Source organism: Phyllobates terribilis, unplaced genomic scaffold (genome assembly GCF_046119375.1).
Source record: "Phyllobates terribilis strain yellow unplaced genomic scaffold, ASM4611937v1 Scaffold_66__1_contigs__length_7565176, whole genome shotgun sequence".
In the NCBI taxonomy this organism is placed as follows: domain Eukaryota; kingdom Metazoa; phylum Chordata; class Amphibia; order Anura; family Dendrobatidae; genus Phyllobates; species Phyllobates terribilis.
The window spans coordinates 3,601,014-3,624,422 of NW_027362826.1; the positions used below are offsets into that span (position 1 = coordinate 3,601,014).

Genomic DNA, 23,409 nt, shown 5'->3' on the forward strand with positions numbered 1-23,409 from the left:
AGCCCGCAGGGCCCCTTGAAGACGCCAGGCGTAGTCCCGAACATTGTCCTCTGGTTGTTGGGAACAGCTGTAGAACGTCATCCGGAGGTCCGCCTCAGTAAGGTCCTCAAAGACAGTCTGTAGTTTTTGAAGTATTGCGGACACTGACTCCTGGTCTGCGGCCGACCATGTTTCCACTTCCCGTTCCGCAGCACCGGTCAGTTGTCCTAATACAACGGCGGCTCTTTGTTTACCGGTCATGGAGTACATATCTAAGATACCACATATCTTCCGTTTGAATCCATACAGGGTATCTGGTTTGCCGTTGTACTGGGGGAGCCACTTTGCTCCAGGAATGTAAGGTAAAGTCATAGGAATTACAGGTGTTACAGGCGCTGCTGGTTGAGCGGCGGCTTCGGCCTGCTCATCGTCGGGCGCGGGTTGAATATCAGGGACGTTGGCCAGCATTTCGGCGTTCTGCTGCTGCTCGTCGGACATCTTGGCGCCCCCCTAGTTAACCGTGGCCTATCTTCTGGTTTTTCTTCCGGCAGGCCGCAGCTCCGCAGGTAACAGTCGTCTTCAGGACCTTGCGTCGCTTGCGTCCTACGTCAGAGCGTTCAGCAACACCCCTTATAGGACCTGGCGCTTCTCGCTTTGACGTCGAGGCATGGGGCGTGTCCGGGACTTTGCGCTCTTTTGCAGCTACACCCCTTATTTTCCAGCGGTTACGCCCATCTTCTCGCTCAGCGACCCAACAATGGCGGCAATCTTCACCACAACTTTACGTACAGAGTTCAGAATAAAGGCGCACAGTACACGGTGGCAACGGGCACAACACCTCATCGTTGCAGCGGGCACGCAATCCTGTTCGTGACGCCAAGTTGGAGATGACTCGCCCAGGGGAATGGGGACGACTCGGTACCCGGGCCTTTAGCCTGGCCTTTAGGGATGTCGCGGTGGTCGGCTCCCGGGCCCGTACCCTGGGGTCGCTCCTTTAAAAGGGTTAATAGGTATTTGTGAAATTTGTTAAAGTTATAAGAGTTCGTGATGCCACCTGTGGCTTCTGGTGAGGATCACCAGCGCTGCTCAGTCCACTGAGGCTGATGATAAGGCAGCTCGATGGTATAGCTCCCCACAGGTGGAGCTAGGCCTCAGGGCAGTGAATGAAGGGGGAATGCAGGACAGGCGAGACCCAGCCGGGTCAGAGCAAGAACAGGGACAGACACGATAGTCACTTCAGTACTTTTTACTGATGGAAATTCAGGCACGTCCCGGAGCACTGTAGGGTGAAGGGTGCATATCAGGATCCTCCCCAATGAGCAGGTGTTAGACCTCCTGTTTCTTGCTTCTGCGTAGTAAGTTTCTGACCTGCCTGGAGCTAGGCCTAACTTTGTCTCTGTCCTGCGCTGGCTGACCTTGTGGTAGGGCCTTCTCTTGGAGTGCATGCTCCCGACTTACGGGGCCTATGTGTCTCCTGGCTCTGTTACGTATCAGCACTTTAGCGATCCTGGGACTTGTAGTTCTCCAGGGATTCCGGTTATATCTTACTGGGTCATGGAGTCACCGGTAAATATTCTGCAGTAGATGAGCTGTACATTATAATATTCTGCAGTAGATGAGCTGTATATTATAATATTCTGCAGCAGATGAGCTGTATATTATATTATTCTGCAGTAGATGAGATGGATATTATAATATTCTGCAGAAGATGAGCTGTATATTATAATATTCTGCAGTAGATGAGCTGTATATTATAATATTCTGCAGTAGATGACCTGTGTATTATAATATTCTGCAGTAGATGAGCTGTATATTATAATATTCTGCAGTAGATGACCTGTATATTATAATATTCTGCAGAAGATGACCTGTATATATAATATTCTGCAGTAGATGAGCTGTATATATAATATTCTGCAGTAGATGAGCTGTTTATATAATATTCTGCAGCAGATGAGCTGTATATATAATATTCTGCCGTAGATGACCTGTATATTATAATATTCTGCAGTAGATGAGCTGTATATATAATATTCTGCAGTAGATGAGCTGTATATATAATATTCTGCAGTAGATGAGCTGTATATTATAATATTCTGCAGTAGATGAGCTGTATATATAATATTCTGCAGCAGATGAGCTGTATATATAATATTCTGCAGTAGATGAGCTGTATATTATAATACTCTGCAGAAGATGAGCTGTATATATAATATTCTTCAGTAGATGAGCTGTATATTATAATATTCTGCAGAAGATGCGCTGTATATTATAATATTCTGCAGATGAGCTCTATATTATAATACTCTGCAGTAGATGAGTTGTATATTATAATATTCTGCAGTAGATGAGCTGTATATTAGAATATTCTGCAGAAGATGAGCTGTATATTATAATATTCTTCAGTAGATGAGCTGTATATTATAATATTCTGCAGAAGATGCGCTGTATATTATAATATTCTGCAGATGAGCTCTATATTATAATATTCTGCAGTAGATGAGCTGTATATTATAATATTCTGCAGTAGATGAGCTGTATATTATAATATTCTGCAGTAGATGAGCTGTATATATAATATACTGCAGCAGATGAGCTGTATATATAATATTCTGCAGTAGATGAGCTGTATATTATAATATTCTGCAGTAGATGAGCAGTATATATAATATTCTGCAGCAGGTGAGCTGTATATTATAATATTCTGCAGTAGATGAGCTGTATATTATAATATTCTGCAGTAGATGAGCTGTATATTATAATATTCTGCAGTAGATGAGCTGTATATTATAATATTCTGCAGCAGATGAGCTGTATATTATAATATTCTGCAGTAGATGAGCTGTATATTATAATATTCTGCAGCAGATGAGCTGTATATTATAATATTCTGCAGTAGATGAGCTGTATATTATAATATTCTGCAGCAGATGAGCTGTATATTATAATATTCTGCAGTAGATGAGCTGTATATTATAATATTCTGCAGTAGATGAGATGTATATTATAATATTCTGCAGCAGATGAGCTGTATATATAATATTCTGCAGTAGATGAGCTGTATATTATAATATTCTGCAGAAGATGAGCTGTATATTATAATATTCTCCAGTAGATGAGCTGTATATTATAATATTCTGCAGTAGATGAGTTGTATATTATAATATTCTGCAGTAGATGAGCTGTATATTATAATATTCTGCAGTAGATGAGATGTATATTATAATATTCTGCAGCAGATGAGCTGTATATATAATATTCTGCAGTAGATGAGCTGTATATTATAATATTCTGCAGTAGATGAGCTGTATATTATAATATTCTGCAGTAGATGAGCTGTATATTATAATATTCTTAGTAGATGAGCTGTATATTATAATATTCTGCAGTAGATGAGCTGTATATTATAATATTCTTAGTAGATGAGCTGTATATTATAATATTCTGCAGTAGATGAGCTGTATATATAATATTCTGCAGTAGATGAGCTGTATATTATAATATTCTGCAGTAGATGAGCTGTATATTATAATATTCTGCAGTAGATGAGCTGTATATATAATATTCTGCAGTAGATGAGCTGTATATTATAATATTCTGCAGAAGATGAGCTGTATATTATAATATTCTGTAGTAGATGAGCTGTTTATTATAATATTCTGCGGAAGATGAGCTGTATATTATAATATTCTGTAGTAGATGAGCTGTATATTATAATATTCTGCAGTAGATGAGCTGTATATATAATATTCTGCAGTAGATGAGCTGTATATATAATATTCTGCAGTAGATGAGCTGTATATTATAATATTCTGCAGTAGATGAACTGTATATATAATATTCTGCAGTAGATGAGCTGTATATTATAATATTCTGTAGTAGATGAGCTGTATATTATAATATTCTGCAGTAGATGAGCTGTATATTATAATATTCTGCAGTAGATGAGTTGTATATTATAATATTCTGCAGCAGGTGAGCTGTATATTATAATATTTTGCAGTAGATGAGCTGTATATTATAATATTCTGCAGTAGATGAGCTGTATATTATAATATTCTGCAGTAGATGAGTTGTATATTATAATATTCTGCAGCAGGTGAGCTGTATATTATAATATTTTGCAGTAGATGAGCTGTATATTATAATATTCTGCAGAAGATGAGCTGTATATATAATATTCTGCAGAAGATGAGCTGTATATTATAATATTCTGCAGCAGATGAGCTGTATATTATAATATTCTGCAGTAGATGAGCTGTATATATAATATTCTGTAGTAGATGAGCTGTATATTATAATATTCTGTAGTAGATGAGCTGTATATATAATATTCTGTAGTAGATGAGCTGTATATTATAATATTCTGCAGCAGATGAGCTGTATATATAATATTCTGCAGTAGATGAGTTGTATATTATAATATTCTGCAGTAGATGAGCTGTATATTATAATATTCTGCAGAAGATGAGCTGTATATTATAATATTCTGCAGTAGATGAGCTGTATATTATAATATTCTGCAGTAGATGAGCTGTATATTATAATATTCTGTAGTAGATGAGCTGTATATTATATTATTCTGCAGTAGATGAGCTGTATATTATAATATTCTGTAGTAGATGAGCTGTATATTATATTATTCTGCAGTAGATGAGCTGTATATTATAATATTCTGCAGAAGATGAGCTGTATATATAATATTCTGCAGCAGATGAGCTGTATATTATAATATTCTGCAGTAGATGAGCTGTATATATAATATTCTGCAGTAGATGAGCTGTATATTATAATATTCTGTAGTAGATGAGCTGTATATTATATTATTCTGCAGTAGATGAGCTGTATATTATAATATTCTGCAGTAGATGAGCTGTATATTATAATATTCTGCAGTAGATGAGCTGTATATTATAATATTCTGTAGTAGATGAGCTGTATATTATATTATTCTGCAGTAGATGAGCTGTATATTATAATATTCTGTAGTAGATGAGCTGTATATTATATTATTCTGCAGTAGATGAGCTGTATATTATAATATTCTGCAGAAGATGAGCTGTATATATAATATTCTGCAGCAGATGAGCTGTATATTATAATATTCTGCAGTAGATGAGCTGTATATATAATATTCTGCAGTGGATGAGCTGTATATTATAATATTCTGTAGTAGATGAGCTGTATATTATATTATTCTGCAGTAGATGAGCTGTATATTATAATATTCTGCAGAAGATGAACTGTATATATAATATTCTGCAGCAGATGAGCTGTATATTATAATATTCTGCAGTAGATGAGCTGTATATATAATATTCTGCAGTAGATGAGCTGTATATTATAATATTCTGCAGCAGATGAGCTGTATATATAATATTCTGCAGTAGATGAGTTGTATATTATAATATTCTGCAGTAGATGAGCTGTATATTATAATATTCTGCAGTAGATGAGCTGTATATATGATATTCTGCAGTAGATGAGCTGTATATTATAATATTCTGCAGCAGGTGAGCTGTATATTATAATATTCTGCAGTAGATGCGCTGTATATTATAATATTCTGCAGTAGATGAGTTGTATATTATAATATTCTGCAGTAGATGAGCTGTATATATAATATTCTGCAGAAGATGAGCTGTATATTATAATATTTTGCAGAAGATGAGCTGTATATTATAATATTCTGCAGTAGATGAGCTGTATATTATAATATTCTGCAGTAGATGAGCTGTATATATAATATTCTGCAGTAGATGAGCTGTACATTATAATATTCTGCAGTAGATGAGCTGTATATATAATATTCTGCAGTAGATGAGCTGTATATTATAATATTCTGCAGCAGATGAGCTGTATATTATAATATTCTGCAGCAGGTGAGCTGTATATTATAATATTCTGCAGCAGATGAGCTGCATATTATAATATTCTGCAGTAGATGAGCTGTATATATAATATTCTGCAGTAGATGAGCTGTATATTATAATATTCTGCAGAAGATGAGCTGTATATTATAATATTCTGCAGTAGATGAGCTGTATATATAATATTCTGCAGCAGGTGAGCTGTATATTATAATATTCTGCAGTAGATGAGCTGTATATATAATATTCTGCAGAAGATGAGCTGTATATATAATATTCTGCAGTAGATGAGCTGTACATTATAATATTCTGCAGTAGATGAGCTGTATATTATAATATTCTGCAGCAGATGAGCTGCATATTATAATATTTTGCAGTAGATGAGCTGTATATATAATATTCTGCAGTAGATGAGCTGTATATTATAATATTCTGCAGCAGATGAGCTGCATATTATAATATTTTGCAGAAGATGAGCTGTATATTATAATATTCTGTAGTAGATGAGCTGTATATTATAATATTCTGCAGTAGATGAGCTGTATATTATAATATTCTGCAGAAGATGAGCTGTATATTATAATATTCTGCAGTAGATGAGCTGTATATATAATATTCTGCAGCAGGTGAGCTGTATATTATAATATTCTGCAGTAGATGAGCTGTATATATGATATTCTGCAGTAGATGAGCTGTATATTATAATATTCTGCAGTAGATGAGCTGTATATATAATATTCTGCAGTAGATGAGCTGTATATTATAATATTCTGCAGTAGATGAGCTGTATATTATAATATTCTGTAGTAGATGAGCTGTATATATAATATTCTGTAGTAGATGAGCTGTATATTATAATATTCTGCAGCAGATGAGCTGTATATATAATATTCTGCAGTAGATGAGTTGTATATTATAATATTCTGCAGTAGATGAGCTGTATATTATAATATTCTGCAGAAGATGAGCTGTATAGTATAATATTCTGCAGTAGATGAGCTGTATATTATAATATTCTGCAGTAGATGAGCTGTATATTATAATATTCTGCAGTAGATGAGCTGTATATTATGATATTCTGCAGTAGATGAGCTGTATATTATAATATTCTGCAGTAGATGAGCTGTATATTATAATATTCTGCAGTAGATGAGCTGTATATTTTAATATTCTGCAGTAGATGAGCTGTATATATAATATTCTGCAGCAGGTGAGCTGTATATTATAATATTCTGCAGCAGGTGAGCTGTATATTATAATATTCTGCAGTAGATGAGCTGTATATATAATATTCTGCAGTAGATGAGCTGTACATTATAATATTCTGCAGCAGATGAGCTGTATATATGATATTCTGCAGTAGATGAGCTGTATATTATAATATTCTGCAGTAGATGAGCTGTATATATAATATTCTGCAGTAGATGAGCTGTATATTATAATATTCTGCAGTAGATGAGCTGTATATTATAATATTCTGTAGTAGATGAGCTGTATATATAATATTCTGTAGTAGATGAGCTGTATATTATAATATTCTGCAGCAGATGAGCTGTATATATAATATTCTGCAGTAGATGAGTTGTATATTATAATATTCTGCAGTAGATGAGCTGTATATTATAATATTCTGCAGAAGATGAGCTGTATAGTATAATATTCTGCAGTAGATGAGCTGTATATTATAATATTCTGCAGTAGATGAGCTGTATATTATAATATTCTGCAGTAGATGAGCTGTATATTATGATATTCTGCAGTAGATGAGCTGTATATTATAATATTCTGCAGTAGATGAGCTGTATATTATAATATTCTGCAGTAGATGAGCTGTATATTTTAATATTCTGCAGCAGGTGAGCTGTATATATAATATTCTGCAGCAGGTGAGCTGTATATTATAATATTCTGCAGTAGATGAGCTGTATATTATAATATTCTGCAGTAGATGAGCTGTATATATAATATTCTGCAGTAGATGAGCTGTATATTATAATATTCTGCAGTAGATGGCTGTATATTATAATATTCTGCAGCAGGTGAGCTGTATATTATAATATTCTGCAGTAGATGAGCTGTATATATAATATTCTGCAGCAGATGAGCTGTATATTATAATATTCTGCAGTAGATGAGCTGTATATTATAATATTCTGTAGTAGATGAGCTGTATATATAATATTCTGCAGTAGATGAGCTGTATATTATAATATTCTGCAGTAGATGAGCTGTATATATAATATTCTGCAGAAGATGAGCTGTATATTATAATATTCTGCAGAAGATGAGCTGTATATTATAATATTCTGTAGTAGATGAGCTGTATATTATAATATTCTGCAGTAGATGAGCTGTATATTATAATATTCTGCAGTAGATGAGCTGTATATTATAATATTCTGTAGTAGATGAGCTGTATATATAATATTCTGCAGCAGATGAGCTGTATATTATAATATTCTGCAGAAGATGAGCTGTATATATAATATTCTGCAGAAGATGAGCTGTATATATAATATTCTGCAGAAGATGAGCTGTATATTATAATATTCTGCAGTAGATGAGCTGTATATATAATATTCTGCAGTAGATGAGCTGTATATATAATATTCTGCAGTAGATGAGCTGTATATTATAATATTCTGTAGTAGATGAGCTGTATATTATAATATTCTGCAGTAGATAAGCTGTATATTATAATATTCTGTAGTAGATGAGCAGTATATTATAATATTCTGCAGAAGATGAGCTGTATATTATAATATTCTGCAGAAGATGAGCTGTATATATAATATTCTGCAGTAGATGAGCTGTATATATAATATTCTGCAGTAGATGAGCTGTATATTATAATATTCTGCAGTAGATGAGCTGTATATATAATATTCTGCAGTAGATGAGCTGTATATATAATATTCTGCAGTAGATGAGCTGTATATTATAATATTCTGCAGAAGATGAGCTGTATATATAATATTCTGCAGTAGATGAGCTGTATATTATATTCTGCAGTAGATGGCTGTATATTATAATATTCTGCAGCAGGTGAGCTGTATATTATAATATTCTGCAGTAGATGAGCTGTATATATAATATTCTGCAGCAGATGAGCTGTATATATAATATTCTGCAGTAGATGAGCTGTATATTATAATATTCTGCAGTAGATGAGCTGTATATATAATATTCTGCAGTAGATGAGCTGTATATTATAATATTCTGCAGTAGATGGCTGTATATTATAATATTCTGCAGCAGGTGAGCTGTATATTATAATATTCTGCAGTAGATGAGCTGTATATATAATATTCTGCAGCAGATGAGCTGTATATTATAATATTCTGCAGTAGATGAGCTGTATATTATAATATTCTGTAGTAGATGAGCTGTATATATAATATTCTGCAGTAGATGAGCTGTATATTATAATATTCTGCAGTAGATGAGCTGTATATATAATATTCTGCAGAAGATGAGCTGTATATTATAATATTCTGCAGAAGATGAGCTGTATATTATAATATTCTGTAGTAGATGAGCTGTATATTATAATATTCTGCAGTAGATGAGCTGTATATTATAATATTCTGCAGTAGATGAGCTGTATATTATAATATTCTGTAGTAGATGAGCTGTATATATAATATTCTGCAGCAGATGAGCTGTATATTATAATATTCTGCAGAAGATGAGCTGTATATATAATATTCTGCAGAAGATGAGCTGTATATATAATATTCTGCAGAAGATGAGCTGTATATTATAATATTCTGCAGTAGATGAGCTGTATATATAATATTCTGCAGTAGATGAGCTGTATATATAATATTCTGCAGTAGATGAGCTGTATATTATAATATTCTGTAGTAGATGAGCTGTATATTATAATATTCTGCAGTAGATAAGCTGTATATTATAATATTCTGTAGTAGATGAGCAGTATATTATAATATTCTGCAGAAGATGAGCTGTATATTATAATATTCTGCAGAAGATGAGCTGTATATATAATATTCTGCAGTAGATGAGCTGTATATATAATATTCTGCAGTAGATGAGCTGTATATTATAATATTCTGCAGTAGATGAGCTGTATATATAATATTCTGCAGTAGATGAGCTGTATATATAATATTCTGCAGTAGATGAGCTGTATATTATAATATTCTGCAGTAGATGAGCTGTATATATAATATTCTGCAGCAGGTGAGCTGTATATATAATATTCTGCAGTAGATGAGCTGTATATTATAATATTCTGCAGTAGATGAGCTGTATATTATAATATTCTGCAGTAGATGAGCTGTATATTATAATATTCTGCAGTAGATGAGATGTATATTATAATATTCTGCAGTAGATGAGCTGTATATTATAATATTCTGCAGTAGATGAGCTGTATATTATAATATTCTGCAGTAGATGAGCTGTATATATAATATTCTGCAGTAGATGAGCTGTATATTATAATATTCTGCAGAAGATGAGCTGTATATATAATATTCTGCAGTAGATGAGCTGTATATATAATATTCTGCAGTAGATGAGCTGTATATATAATATTCTGCAGTAGATGAGCTGTATATTATAATATTCTGCAGTAGATGAGCTGTATATTATAATATTCTGCAGTAGATGAGATGTATATTATAATATTCTGCAGTAGATGAGCTGTATATTATAATATTCTGCAGTAGATGAGCTGTATATTATAATATTCTGCAGTAGATGAGCTGTATATTATAATATTCTGCAGTAGATGAGCTGTATATATAATATTCTGCAGTAGATGAGCTGTATATTATAATATTCTGCAGAAGATGAGCTGTATATATAATATTCTGCAGTAGATGAGCTGTATATATAATATTCTGCAGTAGATGAGCTGTATATATAATATTCTGCAGTAGATGAGCTGTATATTATAATATTCTGCAGTAGATGAGCTGTATATTATAATATTCTGCAGTAGATGAGATGTATATTATAATATTCTGCAGTAGATGAGCTGTATATTATAATATTCTGCAGTAGATGAGCTGTATATTATAATATTCTGCAGTAGATGAGCTGTATATATAATATTCTGCAGTAGATGAGCTGTATATTATAATATTCTGCAGAAGATGAGCTGTATATTATAATATTCTGCAGAAGATGAGCTGCATTTTATAATATTCTGCAGCGGAGGACAGAGCGGAGGACGGAGCGGAGGACGGAGCGGAGGACGGAGGGGAGGACGGAGCGGAGGACGGAGGGGAGGACGGAGCGGAGGACGGAGGGGAGGATGGAGCGGAGGACGGAGGGGAGGACGGAGCGGAGGACGGAGCGGAGGACGGAGGGGAGGATGGAGCGGAGGACGGAGGGGAGGACGGAGCGGAGCGGAGGGCGGAGGGGAGGGAGGAGCGGAGGACGGAGGGGAGGACGGAGCGGAGCGGAGGGCGGAGGGGAGGGAGGAGCGGAGGACGGAGGGGAGGACGGAGCGGAGCGGAGGGCGGAGGGGAGGGAGGAGCGGAGGACGGAGGGGAGGACGGAGAGGAGGACTGAGAATAACCACAAGAGCCCAGCAGGGACACAGGAAACCCCGTGCTTTTATGTATCTTGGAGCCTACAGATTTACGTTACATAAGATAAAACAGATGAGACCCCCCAGGGATGAAATCCTATAACCCCCCCTATAAAGCGCAGCCAAGCTCCTCCCCTGTACAGTGATAACAGGACTATTATAGCGCTATTACAGGCGAGTAGGTAACGTGTCTCCAGCCAATAAGAGCGGCCCGTCCATTATCCAATCAGATTACAGAGGTGCCGGGGCAGCGACCAATCAGGACGCGCTGATGACAGTTCTGGATCGGCGGTCCCGGCTTCCCGTCCGTGCTCTTTATCGGTGCCCGCTCCGCTCTCAGGAGCGGCTGTCAGGCGGTGTCTAGTAACCGTCTGTGAATACGTTCCCGGCTTCCCTGCCTGTTACGCTGCTGGTTGAGGGCGGTTTGTGTTATGGCGTCTTATTACCTCCGTTACATGACAAGCGCTGGCTTGTCAGCTGCCGTGAGACTACAACTCCCAGCATGCCCGCCTATGTCCTGATGGTGCTGGTGTGCCGGGAGCTGTAATGTCGCCATGTTGGCTCTCCTGTGGCTTACTCTAGTCTTGCGCTGCTGCTGGACACCAGTAGGGGGAGCCCTGTGCATAGGATTTCATATATGGGCTCTATAACCCAAGTCTGTTCCCCGGGCTCCGCCTGGTGGTGGATGCAGGTATAGCATGGGGCTGAATGATGAGCTGCTCTTCGCCCGGCTTCTGTAGTTAGAGAGAAACCTCCCTACTAATTCTCTGGGGTTTCCTCTTCTCCTTGTCTCTACAGTCTGTGGTAGTGCAGATGAATCATGTACTGCTGAATACATGGACCTGATGCATGAAGACTAGTGATGAGCGAGCATGTTCTCTACTGCTCGGTGCTCGCCCCAGCATCTCACTGCTCGAGATGCTCCACGCTCCCCGAGTATTTCCGGGGTTGCTCGGCGGGAGCTCGAGTCCCCTCCCTGCATGTTTGTTGCTCTTTACCGAGCTAATGAACATGCAGGGATTGCCTGTCACTCATTGTAATGCCGCGGCCATGTTGGTTGTGGCATTACAGTGATTGGCTGGCCGCACAGAGTCATCAGGTCTATATCAGACCTGGGGCTGCTGTGCTCGTCAGTCACTCCGGAATCAGACAGTGGAGGGAGAGCAGGTAGATCTGTGGCTCACACCGCCGAGCCTAAAGCCAGGCATGGTCGTGTGTGACAATGGCCGGACCCTGGTGGCAGCTCTGAGGCGAGCTCACACACGTACCATGCCTGGCCCATGTGCTTAACCTCGTGGTTCAGCGCTGTCTCAAATCCTACCTGGAGCTGCCGGATCTGCTTGTTAAAGTACGCCGCCTGTGTGCCCATTTTAGAAAATCACCTCCAGCTTCCGCCACCCTTGCCGTGTTTCAGCAGCGTTTGCAGCTTCCGGCTCATAGACTGGTATGTGATGTCCCTACGCGTTGGAACTCTACACTGCAGATGTTGGGAAGGATTTGTGAGCAGAAGACGGCAGTTGTTGACTACCAGCATCAACAAGGCCGTCGGTATTCAGTTCAGACTCCACACATAACACCTCAGGAGTGGACATGGATGTCAGACATATCCTCCAAAACTTTGAGGACTCCACCAAGATGGTGAGTGGCGATGACGTCATAATTAGGCTATGTGCCCACGATGCAGAAATGAAGCAGAAAATTTCTGCATCATTTCTGCATCTCCCTGGCAGATTATGCATGCGTTTTTCCTGCCAAATACATGCGGATTTGAAGCGTTTTCACATGCGTTTCCGCATGCGGATTGACAAGCGCTTTCCAGGCGATTTTAGCACCACCTGGAAAGTGCTTGACAACTAGATCACACTATATAAATCCATGCAACCGGCATGGATTTATATAGTGTGACCGTAAGAATGTTTAAAAATAAAAAAATAAACCTATACTTACCCTCCGATGGCCCGGCGTGTGTAGCTGCGCTCGCTTCTGTCTGCCAGGTGATCGCGGGACACTGCACTGAAGGGCCTGCGGTCACATGACTGTGACGTCACCGCAGGTCTTTCAGTCCAGTCCGCAAGCAAAGGGAAGGAGACCGGGGGCCGTCGGAAGGTGAATATAAACTTTATTTTTTATTTTATTCTTTTTTTTACAGGTACAATGGTACCCAGGTCTGGATGAGAGTCTCCTCTCCTCCAGAACTGGGTACCATCCGCACATTGAAACGCATATAATCCGTGAGTACAAATGTACTGACACGGATTATGTGCGTCTCAATGCAAGTCAATGGCGGCGATTACGCCGCGCTTCCGCAAAATTAATGGACATGCTGCGGATTTTTGAGCGCAGCATAAACGCTGCGGAAACATCCGCAGCATGGGCATAGAACTTGCGGAATCCCCTTGGGGACCATGGGGGGCGGATTACCTAGCGTTTAACAAGCGTTTATGCTGCGGAAATTCCACAGCATATACGCTTGAAAAACGCTATGTGGGCACTTAGCCTTAGCGTCACCATCCTGCTTCTGTCTTCTGAAATGCTCTCTGCTCACAATAAAAGAGTATGCACTGCTGGCGGAGCACGATGAGATGGAGCAAGGAACCATACAGGGTGATTACACACAGCCCAGCCTCATCTCATCCCAATGTGGATTGGGTGACAATGAGGAAGAGGAGGAGTAAGAACAGGAGCTAGTTTCCTGCGCTATAGATGGTACTATCTGCACTACTGTCATACCGTCTGTTCAGCGTGGATGGCCTGGGGACAGAGAGGAGGAGAGCATGGTCAGTGGTCCTATTGGTGAGGACACAGAAGTATTGCCTGTTAGCAGTCTGGCACGCATGGCTGAGTTTGTTACGCTGCCTTTCCCATGACCCTCGCGTTCTCAAAATTTTGGGTGACCGTCATTACTGGTTGGTGACACTCCTAGACCCACTCTACAAGTAGAAATTTCTATCTCTTATTCCTGAGGCGGACAGGTCTACAAAAATGGGGCAGTACCAGAAGGCCCTTGTTGCGGAACTATTAAAAATCTGAAAACGCTGGTGGCAGAGGTCACAGTTCGTTGGACAACCAAGCAGCAGAGGCGAGAGACACAACTCCAATCCAGCAGAGGCAGTGGAACACTGTCCAAGTTCTGGGAGAATTTTCTCTGCCCCTCCCAGGCCCTGAGGCTCGGGGTACTCTCACAAGGAGAGCAAAGTTTGGGAAGATGCTGAGGGAGTACCTTGCCGACCGTACCAACGTCCTCTGTAATTCCTCTGTGCCTTATAATTGTTTGGTATCCAAGCTGGATACGTGGAATGAACTGGCTCTCTACGCCTTGGAGGTCCTGGCCTGCCCTGCCGCTAGTGTTTTATCAGAGCGGGTTTTTAGTGACGTTGGTGGAATTATAACTGATAAGCACATCCGCCTGTCAACTGAAAATGCTGACAGGCTGTCTCTTCTAAAAATGAACAAGGGCTGGATTGGGCCAGACTTCTCAACACCACAGTATGAAAGCAGCGTAACATAAACTCAAATCCAGTGTCTTTTTTTGGGAGGTGTATTCACATGCACCTTTTCACACCCACACATGGGTATACGCTTCCTGATTTTGGTGGCTATTTGCTCTTGTCCTCCTCCTTCTCCTCATCATCCACCACCATATCACCAGGGTGACCGTGGTCCATGATGCAACACCCACGAATTTTTTTAAAGGGTGTTTATGATGCCCATAAAAATTTTTTTTTATGTTGTATGTTATCTGTCAGGACCCTGTAATGGGTAATTGCTGCAGTGTAGAAATGGCGGCTGATCAGTGCTGCTCATAGCACTATGGATCTGTCAGGTCCCTGTAATGGGTAATTGCTGCAGTGTAGACATGGCTGCTGATCAGTGCTGCTCATAGCACTATGGATCTGTCAGGACCCTGTAATGGGTAATTGCTGCAGTGTAGACATGGCTACTGATCAGTGCTGCTCATAGCAGAATGGATCTGTCAGGACCCTGTAATGGGTAATTGCTGCAGTGTAGACATGGCTGCTGATCAGTGCTGCTCATAGCAGAATGGATCTGTCAGGACCCTGTAATGGGTAATTGCTGCAGTGTAGACATGGCGGCTGATCAGTGCTGCTCATAGCACTATGGATCTGTCAGGACCCTGTAATGGTAATTGCTGCAGTGTAGACATGGCTGCTGATCAGTGCTGCTCATAGCACTATGGATCTGTCAGGTCCCTGTAATGGGTAATTGCTGCAGTGTAGACATGGCTGCTGATCAGTGCTGCCCATAGCACTATGGATCTGTCAGGACCCTGTAATGGGTAATTGCTGCAGTGTAGACATGGCTGCTGATCAGTGCTGCTCATAGCACTATGGATCTGTGAGGACCCTGTAATGGGTAATTGCTGCAGTGTAGACATGGCTGCTGATCAGTGCTGCTCATAGCACTATGGATCGGTCAGGACACTGTAATGGGTAATTGCTGCAGTGCAGACATGGCGGCTGATCAGTGCTGCTCATAACACTATGGATCTGTCAGGTCCCTGTAATGGGTAATTGCTGCAGTGTAGACATGGCTGCTGATCAGTGCTGCCCATAGCACTATGGATCTGTCAGGACCCTGTAATGGGTAATTGCTGCAGTGTAGACATGGCTGCTGATCAGTGCTGCTCATAGCACTATGGATCTGTCAGGACCCTGTAATGGGTAATTGCTGCAGTGTAGACATGGCTGCTGATCAGTGCTGCTTATAGCACTATGGATCGGTCAGGACCCTGTAATGGGTAATTGCTGCAGTGTAGACATGGCTGCTGATCAGTGCTGCTCATAGCACTATGGATCTGTCAGGACCCTGTAATGCGTAATTGCTGCAGTGTAGACATGGCTGCTGATCAGTGCTGCTCATAGCACTATGGATCTGTCAGGACCCTGTAATGGGTAATTGCTGCAGTGTAGACATGGCTGCTGATCAGTGCTGCTCATAGCACTATGGATCTGTCAGGACCCTGTAATGGGTAATTGCTGCAGTGTAGACATGGCTGCTGATCAGTGCTGCTCATAGCACTATGGATCTGTCAGGACCCTGTAATGGGTAATTGCTGCAGTGTAGACATGGCTGCTGATCAGTGCTGCTTATAGCACTATGGATCGGTCAGGACCCTGTAATGGGTAATTGCTGCAGTGTAGACATGGCTGCTGATCAGTGCTGCTCATAGCACTATGGATCTGTCAGGACCCTGTAATGCGTAATTGCTGCAGTGTAGACATGGCTGCTGATCAGTGCTGCTCATAGCACTATGGATCTGTCAGGACCCTGTAATGCGTAATTGCTGCAGTGTAGACATGGCTGCTGATCAGTGCTGCTCATAGCAATATGGATCTGTCAGGACCCTGTAATGGGTAATTGCTGCAGTGTAGACATGGCTGCTGATCAGTGCTGCTCATAGCACTATGGATCTGTCAGGACCCTGTAATGCGTAATTGCTGCAGTGTAGACATGGCTGCTGATCAGTGCTGCTCATAGCACTATGAATCTGTCAGGACCCTGTAATGCGTAATTGCTGCAGTGTAGACATGGCTGCTGATCAGTGCTGCTCATAGCAATATGGATCTGTCAGGACCCTGTAATGGGTAATTGCTGCAGTGTAGACATGGCTGCTGATCAGTGCTGCTCATAGCACTATGGATCTGTCAGGTCCCTGTAATGGGTAATTGCTGCAGTGTAGACATGGCTGCTGATCAGTGCTGCTCATAGCAGTGTGGATCTGTCAGGACCCTGTAATGCGTAATTGCTGCAGTGTAGACATGGCTGCTGATCAGTGCTGCTCATAGCACTATGGATCTGTCAGGACCCTGTAATGGGTAATTGCTGCAGTGTAGACATGGCTGCTGATCAGTGCTGCTCATAGCACTATGGATCTGTCAGGACCCTGTAATGGGTAATTGCTGCAGTGTAGACATGGCTGCTGATCAGTGCTGCTCATAGCACTATGGATCTGTGAGGACCCTGTAATGGGTAATTGCTGCAGTGTAGACATGGCTGCTGATCAGTGCTGCTCATAGCACTATGGATCGGTCAGGACCCTGTAATGGGTAATTGCTGCAGTGCAGACATGGCGGCTGATCAGTGCTGCTCATAACACTATGGATCTGTCAGGTCCCTGTAATGGGTAATTGCTGCAGTGTAGACATGGCTGCTGATCAGTGCTGCCCATAGCACTATGGCTCTGTCAGGACCCGGTAATGGGTAATCGCTGCAGTGTAGACATGGCTGCTGATCAGTGCTGCTCATAGCACTATGGATCTGTCAGGACCCTGTAATGGGTAATTGCTGCAGTGTAGACATGGCTGCTGATCAGTGCTGCTCATAGCACTATGGATCTGTCAGGTCCCTGTAATGGGTAATTGCTGCAGTGTAGACATGGCTGCTGATCAGTGCTGCTCATAGCACTATGGATCTGTCAGGACCCTGTAATGGGTAATTGCTGCAGTGTAGACATGGCTGCTGATCAGTGCTGCTCATAGCACTATGGATCGGTCAGGACCCTGTAATGGGTAATTGCTGCAGTGTAGACATGGCTGCTGATCAGTGCTGCTCATAGCACTATGGATCTGTCAGGACCCTGTAATGCGTAATTGCTGCAGTGTAGACACGGCTGCTGATCAGTGCTGCTCATAGCAATATGGATCTGTCAGGACCCTGTAATGGGTAATTGCTGCAGTGTAGACATGGCTGCTGATCAGTGCTGCTCATAGCACTATGGATCTGTCAGGACCCTGTAATGGGTAATTGCTGCAGTGTAGACATGGCTACTGATCAGTGCTGCTCATAGCAGAATGGATCTGTCAGGACCCTGTAATGGGTAATTGCTGCAGTGTAGACATGGCTGCTGATCAGTGCTGCTCATAGCAGAATGGATCTGTCAGGACCCTGTAATGGGTAATTGCTGCAGTGTAGACATGGCGGCTGATCAGTGCTGCTCATAGCACTATGGATCTGTCAGGACCCTTTAATGGTAATTGCTGCAGTGTAGACATGGCTGCTGATCAGTGCTGCTCATAGCACTATGGATCTGTCAGGTCCCTGTAATGGGTAATTGCTGCAGTGTAGACATGGCTGCTGATCAGTGCTGCCCATAGCACTATGGATCTGTCAGGACCCTGTAATGGGTAATTGCTGCAGTGTAGACATGGCTGCTGATCAGTGCTGCTCATAGCACTATGGATCTGTGAGGACCCTGTAATGGGTAATTGCTGCAGTGTAGACATGGCTGCTGATCAGTGCTGCTCATAGCACTATGGATCGGTCAGGACACTGTAATGGGTAATTGCTGCAGTGCAGACATGGCGGCTGATCAGTGCTGCTCATAACACTATGGATCTGTCAGGTCCCTGTAATGGGTAATTGCTGCAGTGTAGACATGGCTGCTGATCAGTGCTGCCCATAGCACTATGGATCTGTCAGGACCCTGTAATGGGTAATTGCTGCAGTGTAGACATGGCTGCTGATCAGTGCTGCTCATAGCACTATGGATCTGTCAGGACCCTGTAATGGGTAATTGCTGCAGTGTAGACATGGCTGCTGATCAGTGCTGCTTATAGCACTATGGATCGGTCAGGACCCTGTAATGGGTAATTGCTGCAGTGTAGACATGGCTGCTGATCAGTGCTGCTCATAGCACTATGGATCTGTGAGGACCCTGTAATGGGCAATTGCTGCAGTGTAGACATGGCTGCTGATCAGTGCTGCTCATAGCACTATGGATTGGTCAGGACCCTGTAATGGGTAATTGCTGCAGTGCAGACATGGCGGCTGATCAGTGCTGCTCATAACACTATGGATCTGTCAGGTCCCTGTAATGGGTAATTGCTGCAGTGTAGACATGGCTGCTGATCAGTGCTGCCCATAGCACTATGGATCTGTCAGGACCCTGTAATGGGTAATTGCTGCAGTGTAGACATGGCTGCTGATCAGTGCTGCTCATAGCACTATGGATCTGTCAGGACCCTGTAATGCGTAATTGCTGCAGTGTAGACATGGCTGCTGATCAGTGCTGCTCATAGCACTATGGATCTGTCAGGACCCTGTAATGGGTAATTGCTGCAGTGTAGACATGGCTGCTGATCAGTGCTGTTCATAGCACTATGGATCTGTCAGGACCCTGTAATGGGTAATTGCTGCAGTGTAGACATGGCTGCTGATCAGTGCTGCTCATAGCACTATGGATCTGTGAGGACCCTGTAATGGGTAATTGCTGCAGTGTAGACATGGCTGCTGATCAGTGCTGCTCATAGCACTATGGATCGGTCAGGACCCTGTAATGGGTAATTGCTGCAGTGCAGACATGGCGGCTGATCAGTGCTGCTCATAACACTATGGATCTGCCAGGTCCCTGTAATGGGTAATTGCTGCAGTGTAGACATGGCTGCTGATCAGTGCTGCCCATAGCACTATGGATCTGTCAGGACTCTGTAATGGGTAATTGCTGCAGTGTAGACATGGCTGCTGATCAGTGCTGCTCATAGCACTATGGATCGGTCAGGACCCTGTAATGGGTAATTGCTGCAGTGTAGACATGGCTGCTGATCAGTGCTGCTCATAGCACTATGGATCTGTCAGGAACCTGTAATGCGTAATTGCTGCAGTGTAGAAATGGCTGCTGATCAGTGCTGCTCATAGCAATATGGATCTGTCAGGACCCTGTAATGGGTAATTGCTGCAGTGTAGACATGGCTGCTGATCAGTGCTGCTCATAGCACTATGGATCTGTCAGGCCCCTGTAATGGGTAATTGCTGCAGTGTAGACATGGCTGCTGATCAGTGCTGCTCATAGCAGTATGGATCTGTCAGGACCCTGTAATGCGTAATTGCTGCAGTGTAGACATGGCTGCTGATCAGTGCTGCTCATAGCACTATGGATCTGTCAGGACCCTGTAATGGGTAATTGCTGCAGTGTAGACATGGCTGCTGATCAGTGCTGCTCATAGTACTATGGATCTGTCAGGACCCTGTAATGGGTAATTGCTGCAGTGTAGACATGGCTGCTGATCAGTGCTGCTCATAGCACTATGGATCTGTGAGGACCCTGTAATGGGTAATTGCTGCAGTGTAGACATGGCTGCTGATCAGTGCTGCTCATAGCACTATGGATCGGTCAGGACCCTGTAATGGGTAATTGCTGCAGTGTAGACATGGCTGCTGATCAGTGCTGCTCATAGCACTATGGATCGGTCAGGACCCTGTAATGGGTAATTGCTGCAGTGTAGACATGGCTGCTGATCAGTGCTGCTCATAGCACTATGGATCTGTCAGGACCCTGTAATGCGTAATTGCTGCAGTGTAGACACGGCTGCTGATCAGTGCTGCTCATAGCAATATGGATCTGTCAGGACCCTGTAATGGGTAATTGCTGCAGTGTAGACATGGCTGCTGATCAGTGCTGCTCATAGCACTATGGATCTGTCAGGTCCCTGTAATGGGTAATTGCTGCAGTGTAGACATGGCTGCTGATCAGTGCTGCTCATAGCACTATGGATCGATCAAGACCCTGTAATGAGTAACTGCTGCAGTGTAGACATGGCGGCTGATCAGTGCTGCTCATAACACTATGGATCTGTCAGGTCCCTGTAATGGGTAATTGCTGCAGTGTAGACATGGCTGCTGCTCAGTGCTGCTCATAGCAGAATGGATCTGTCAGGACCCTGTAATGGGTAATTGCTGCAGTGTAGACATGGCTACTGATCAGTGCTGCTCATAGCACTATGGATCTGTCAGGTCCCTGTAATGGGTAATTGCTGCAGTGTAGGCATAGCTGCTGATCAGTGCTGCTCATAGCACTATGGATCTGTCAGGTCCCTGTAATGGGTAATTGTTGCAGTGTAGACATGGCTGCTGATCAGTGCTGCTCATAGCACTATGGATCTGTCAGGACCCTGTAATGGGTAATTGCTGCAGTGTAGATATGGCTGCTGATCAGTGCTGCTCATAGCACTATGGATCGATCAAGACCCTGTAATGGGTAATTGCTGCAGTGTAGACATGGCGGCTGATCAGTGCTGCTCATAACACTATGGATCTGTCAGGTCCCTGTAATGGGTAATTGCTGCAGTGTAGACATGGCTGCTGCTCAGTGCTGCTCATAGCAGAATGGATCTGTCAGGACCCTGTAATGGGTAATTGCTGCAGTATAGACATGGCTACTGATCAGTGCTGCTCATAGCACTATGGATCTGTCAGGTCCCTGTAATGAGTAATTGCTGCAGTGTAGACATGGCTGCTGATCAGTGCTGCTCATAGCACTATGGATCTGTCAGGACCCTGTAATGGGTAATTGCTGCAGTGTAGACATGGCTGCTGATCAGTGCTGCTCATAACACTATGGATCTGTCAGGTCCCTGTAATGGGTAATTGCTGCAGTGTAGACATGGCTCCTGATCAGTGCAGTTCATAGCACTATGGATCTGTCAGGTCCCTGTAATGGGTAATTGCTGCAGTGTAGACATGGCAGCTGATCAGTGCTGCTCATAGCACTATGGATCTGTCAGGTCCCTGTAATGGGCAATTGCTGCAGTGTACACATGGCTCCTGATCAATGCAGCTCATAGCCCTATGGATCTGTCAGGACCCTGTAATGGGTAATTGCTGCAGTGTAGACATGGCGGCTGATCAGTGCTGCTCATAGCACTATGGATCTGTCAGGTCCCTGTAATGGGTAATTGCTGCAGTGTAGACATGGCTGCTGATCAGTGCTGCTCATAGCACTATGGATCTGTCAGGTCCCTGTAATGGGTAATTGCTGCAGTGTAGACATGGCTACTGATCAGTGCTGCTCATGGCTCTATGGATCTGTCCGGTTCCTGTAATGGGTTGTTGCTGTGGTTGGAGGCACAGTCCTCTATTCTCTGGTCCTGGCATCTGTAGGAGGATCATCGCTATAACACTGGGTACCTGCTTACCAGGAATGGCTTCCTCTCCTGAGCTCACGCTATACTCCTCCTGACAAGGACCAGCATTATGAAGGGCTCCTCTAATATTCCTGAGTTGTGGTGTCAGGAGATTGTCCAGGGGTTGGTGAGGAGGACACTACTTGTTGGTGTGTTCTAAAATGAAACGTGGCTCATTCTTATATTTTGCCTGCAGAATCTGACTATAATGGCGACCGTGATCTACAGTGACCAGGAGAACGGTGATGTTAATGCTGCGCTGTTGTCCAGAGATCGTGCACAACTATCAGGTGCCGGTAAGTGGTTTCTAAAGGTAACGGCCGATCTGGCCCCAATTCATCAAGGGGTTTAATAGATTTCTAGCAGAACTCTGACAGGTCAAAACTTTTATGCAACTAGATGTTAATTTTTTTATATAATATATATATATATATATATATATATATATAATTGGTTAGTATATGGGTACAGGAGGCGCTGTGGGCTCGTCACTACTAGTGGCAGCAAATTTGTGGACAGGGAACCAGGGTTGTCCAAATAAGTGTTGATATAGCCGAGAAGAAGTAAATTTGCGCTAGTGGTAGTGAACAGAAGGACGGCACGAGAGATTTTGAGTGCAAGGGATAATTTTATTTAATCGAACATGTGCTTAAAAATAGCTAGTTAAAATGATTCAGACTCAGTGAGGTCACTGGGTCGGATATAAGAATAGTTATTAAAAGTATTAAAAGTTATAAAATCGATAAATAGATCGGTGTCCACTGATACAAGGTAATCACTGATTGATAAAAATAGGCCTTTTTCCCTCGTAGTCTGAGGATGTTCGGTTGCAGTAGATGTATAAGGAGGCAAAGGCTTGTAGACCTGGTGGGATAGAATAGGAATGTATAAATATGGTATACTAATGAGCGATGGGGGAAGGGGTAGGTATCTGTTTGTCTGTGGTTACCTGATACTGGTGCCTCGTATGGGGTATGGAGGTTCACTGGTGGCACGTGTTGGTGCCTGGGAGGGAGGACGAGGGGTACCTAGAGTGGGGTACACAAAAAAATGTATGGATAAGTGGGGGTGGAAC

The 23,409-nt window shown here is 42.1% G+C and overlaps 1 protein-coding gene across 3 annotated transcripts in view; it reads left to right on the forward strand.

Annotated features, from left to right (window-relative positions):
• Positions 1-23,409, forward strand: part of LOC141193551 (securin-like) — a 68,712-nt gene that overhangs the window by 15,000 nt on the left and 30,303 nt on the right. For 2 of the 3 annotated variants that reach the window (XR_012266460.1, XM_073662152.1), the window contains exons 1-2: positions 12,554-13,053; positions 22,531-22,630. Coding sequence is in view for 1 of the 3 variants with exons in the window: in XM_073662152.1 (XP_073518253.1) it covers positions 13,006-13,053; positions 22,531-22,630 (148 nt within the window). In the remaining 2 variants the exon portion in view is untranslated. Of the gene's footprint in view, positions 1-12,553; positions 13,054-22,530; positions 22,631-23,409 lie in introns of those variants that run through there. The other variant, XR_012266461.1, reaches the window with a different exon arrangement.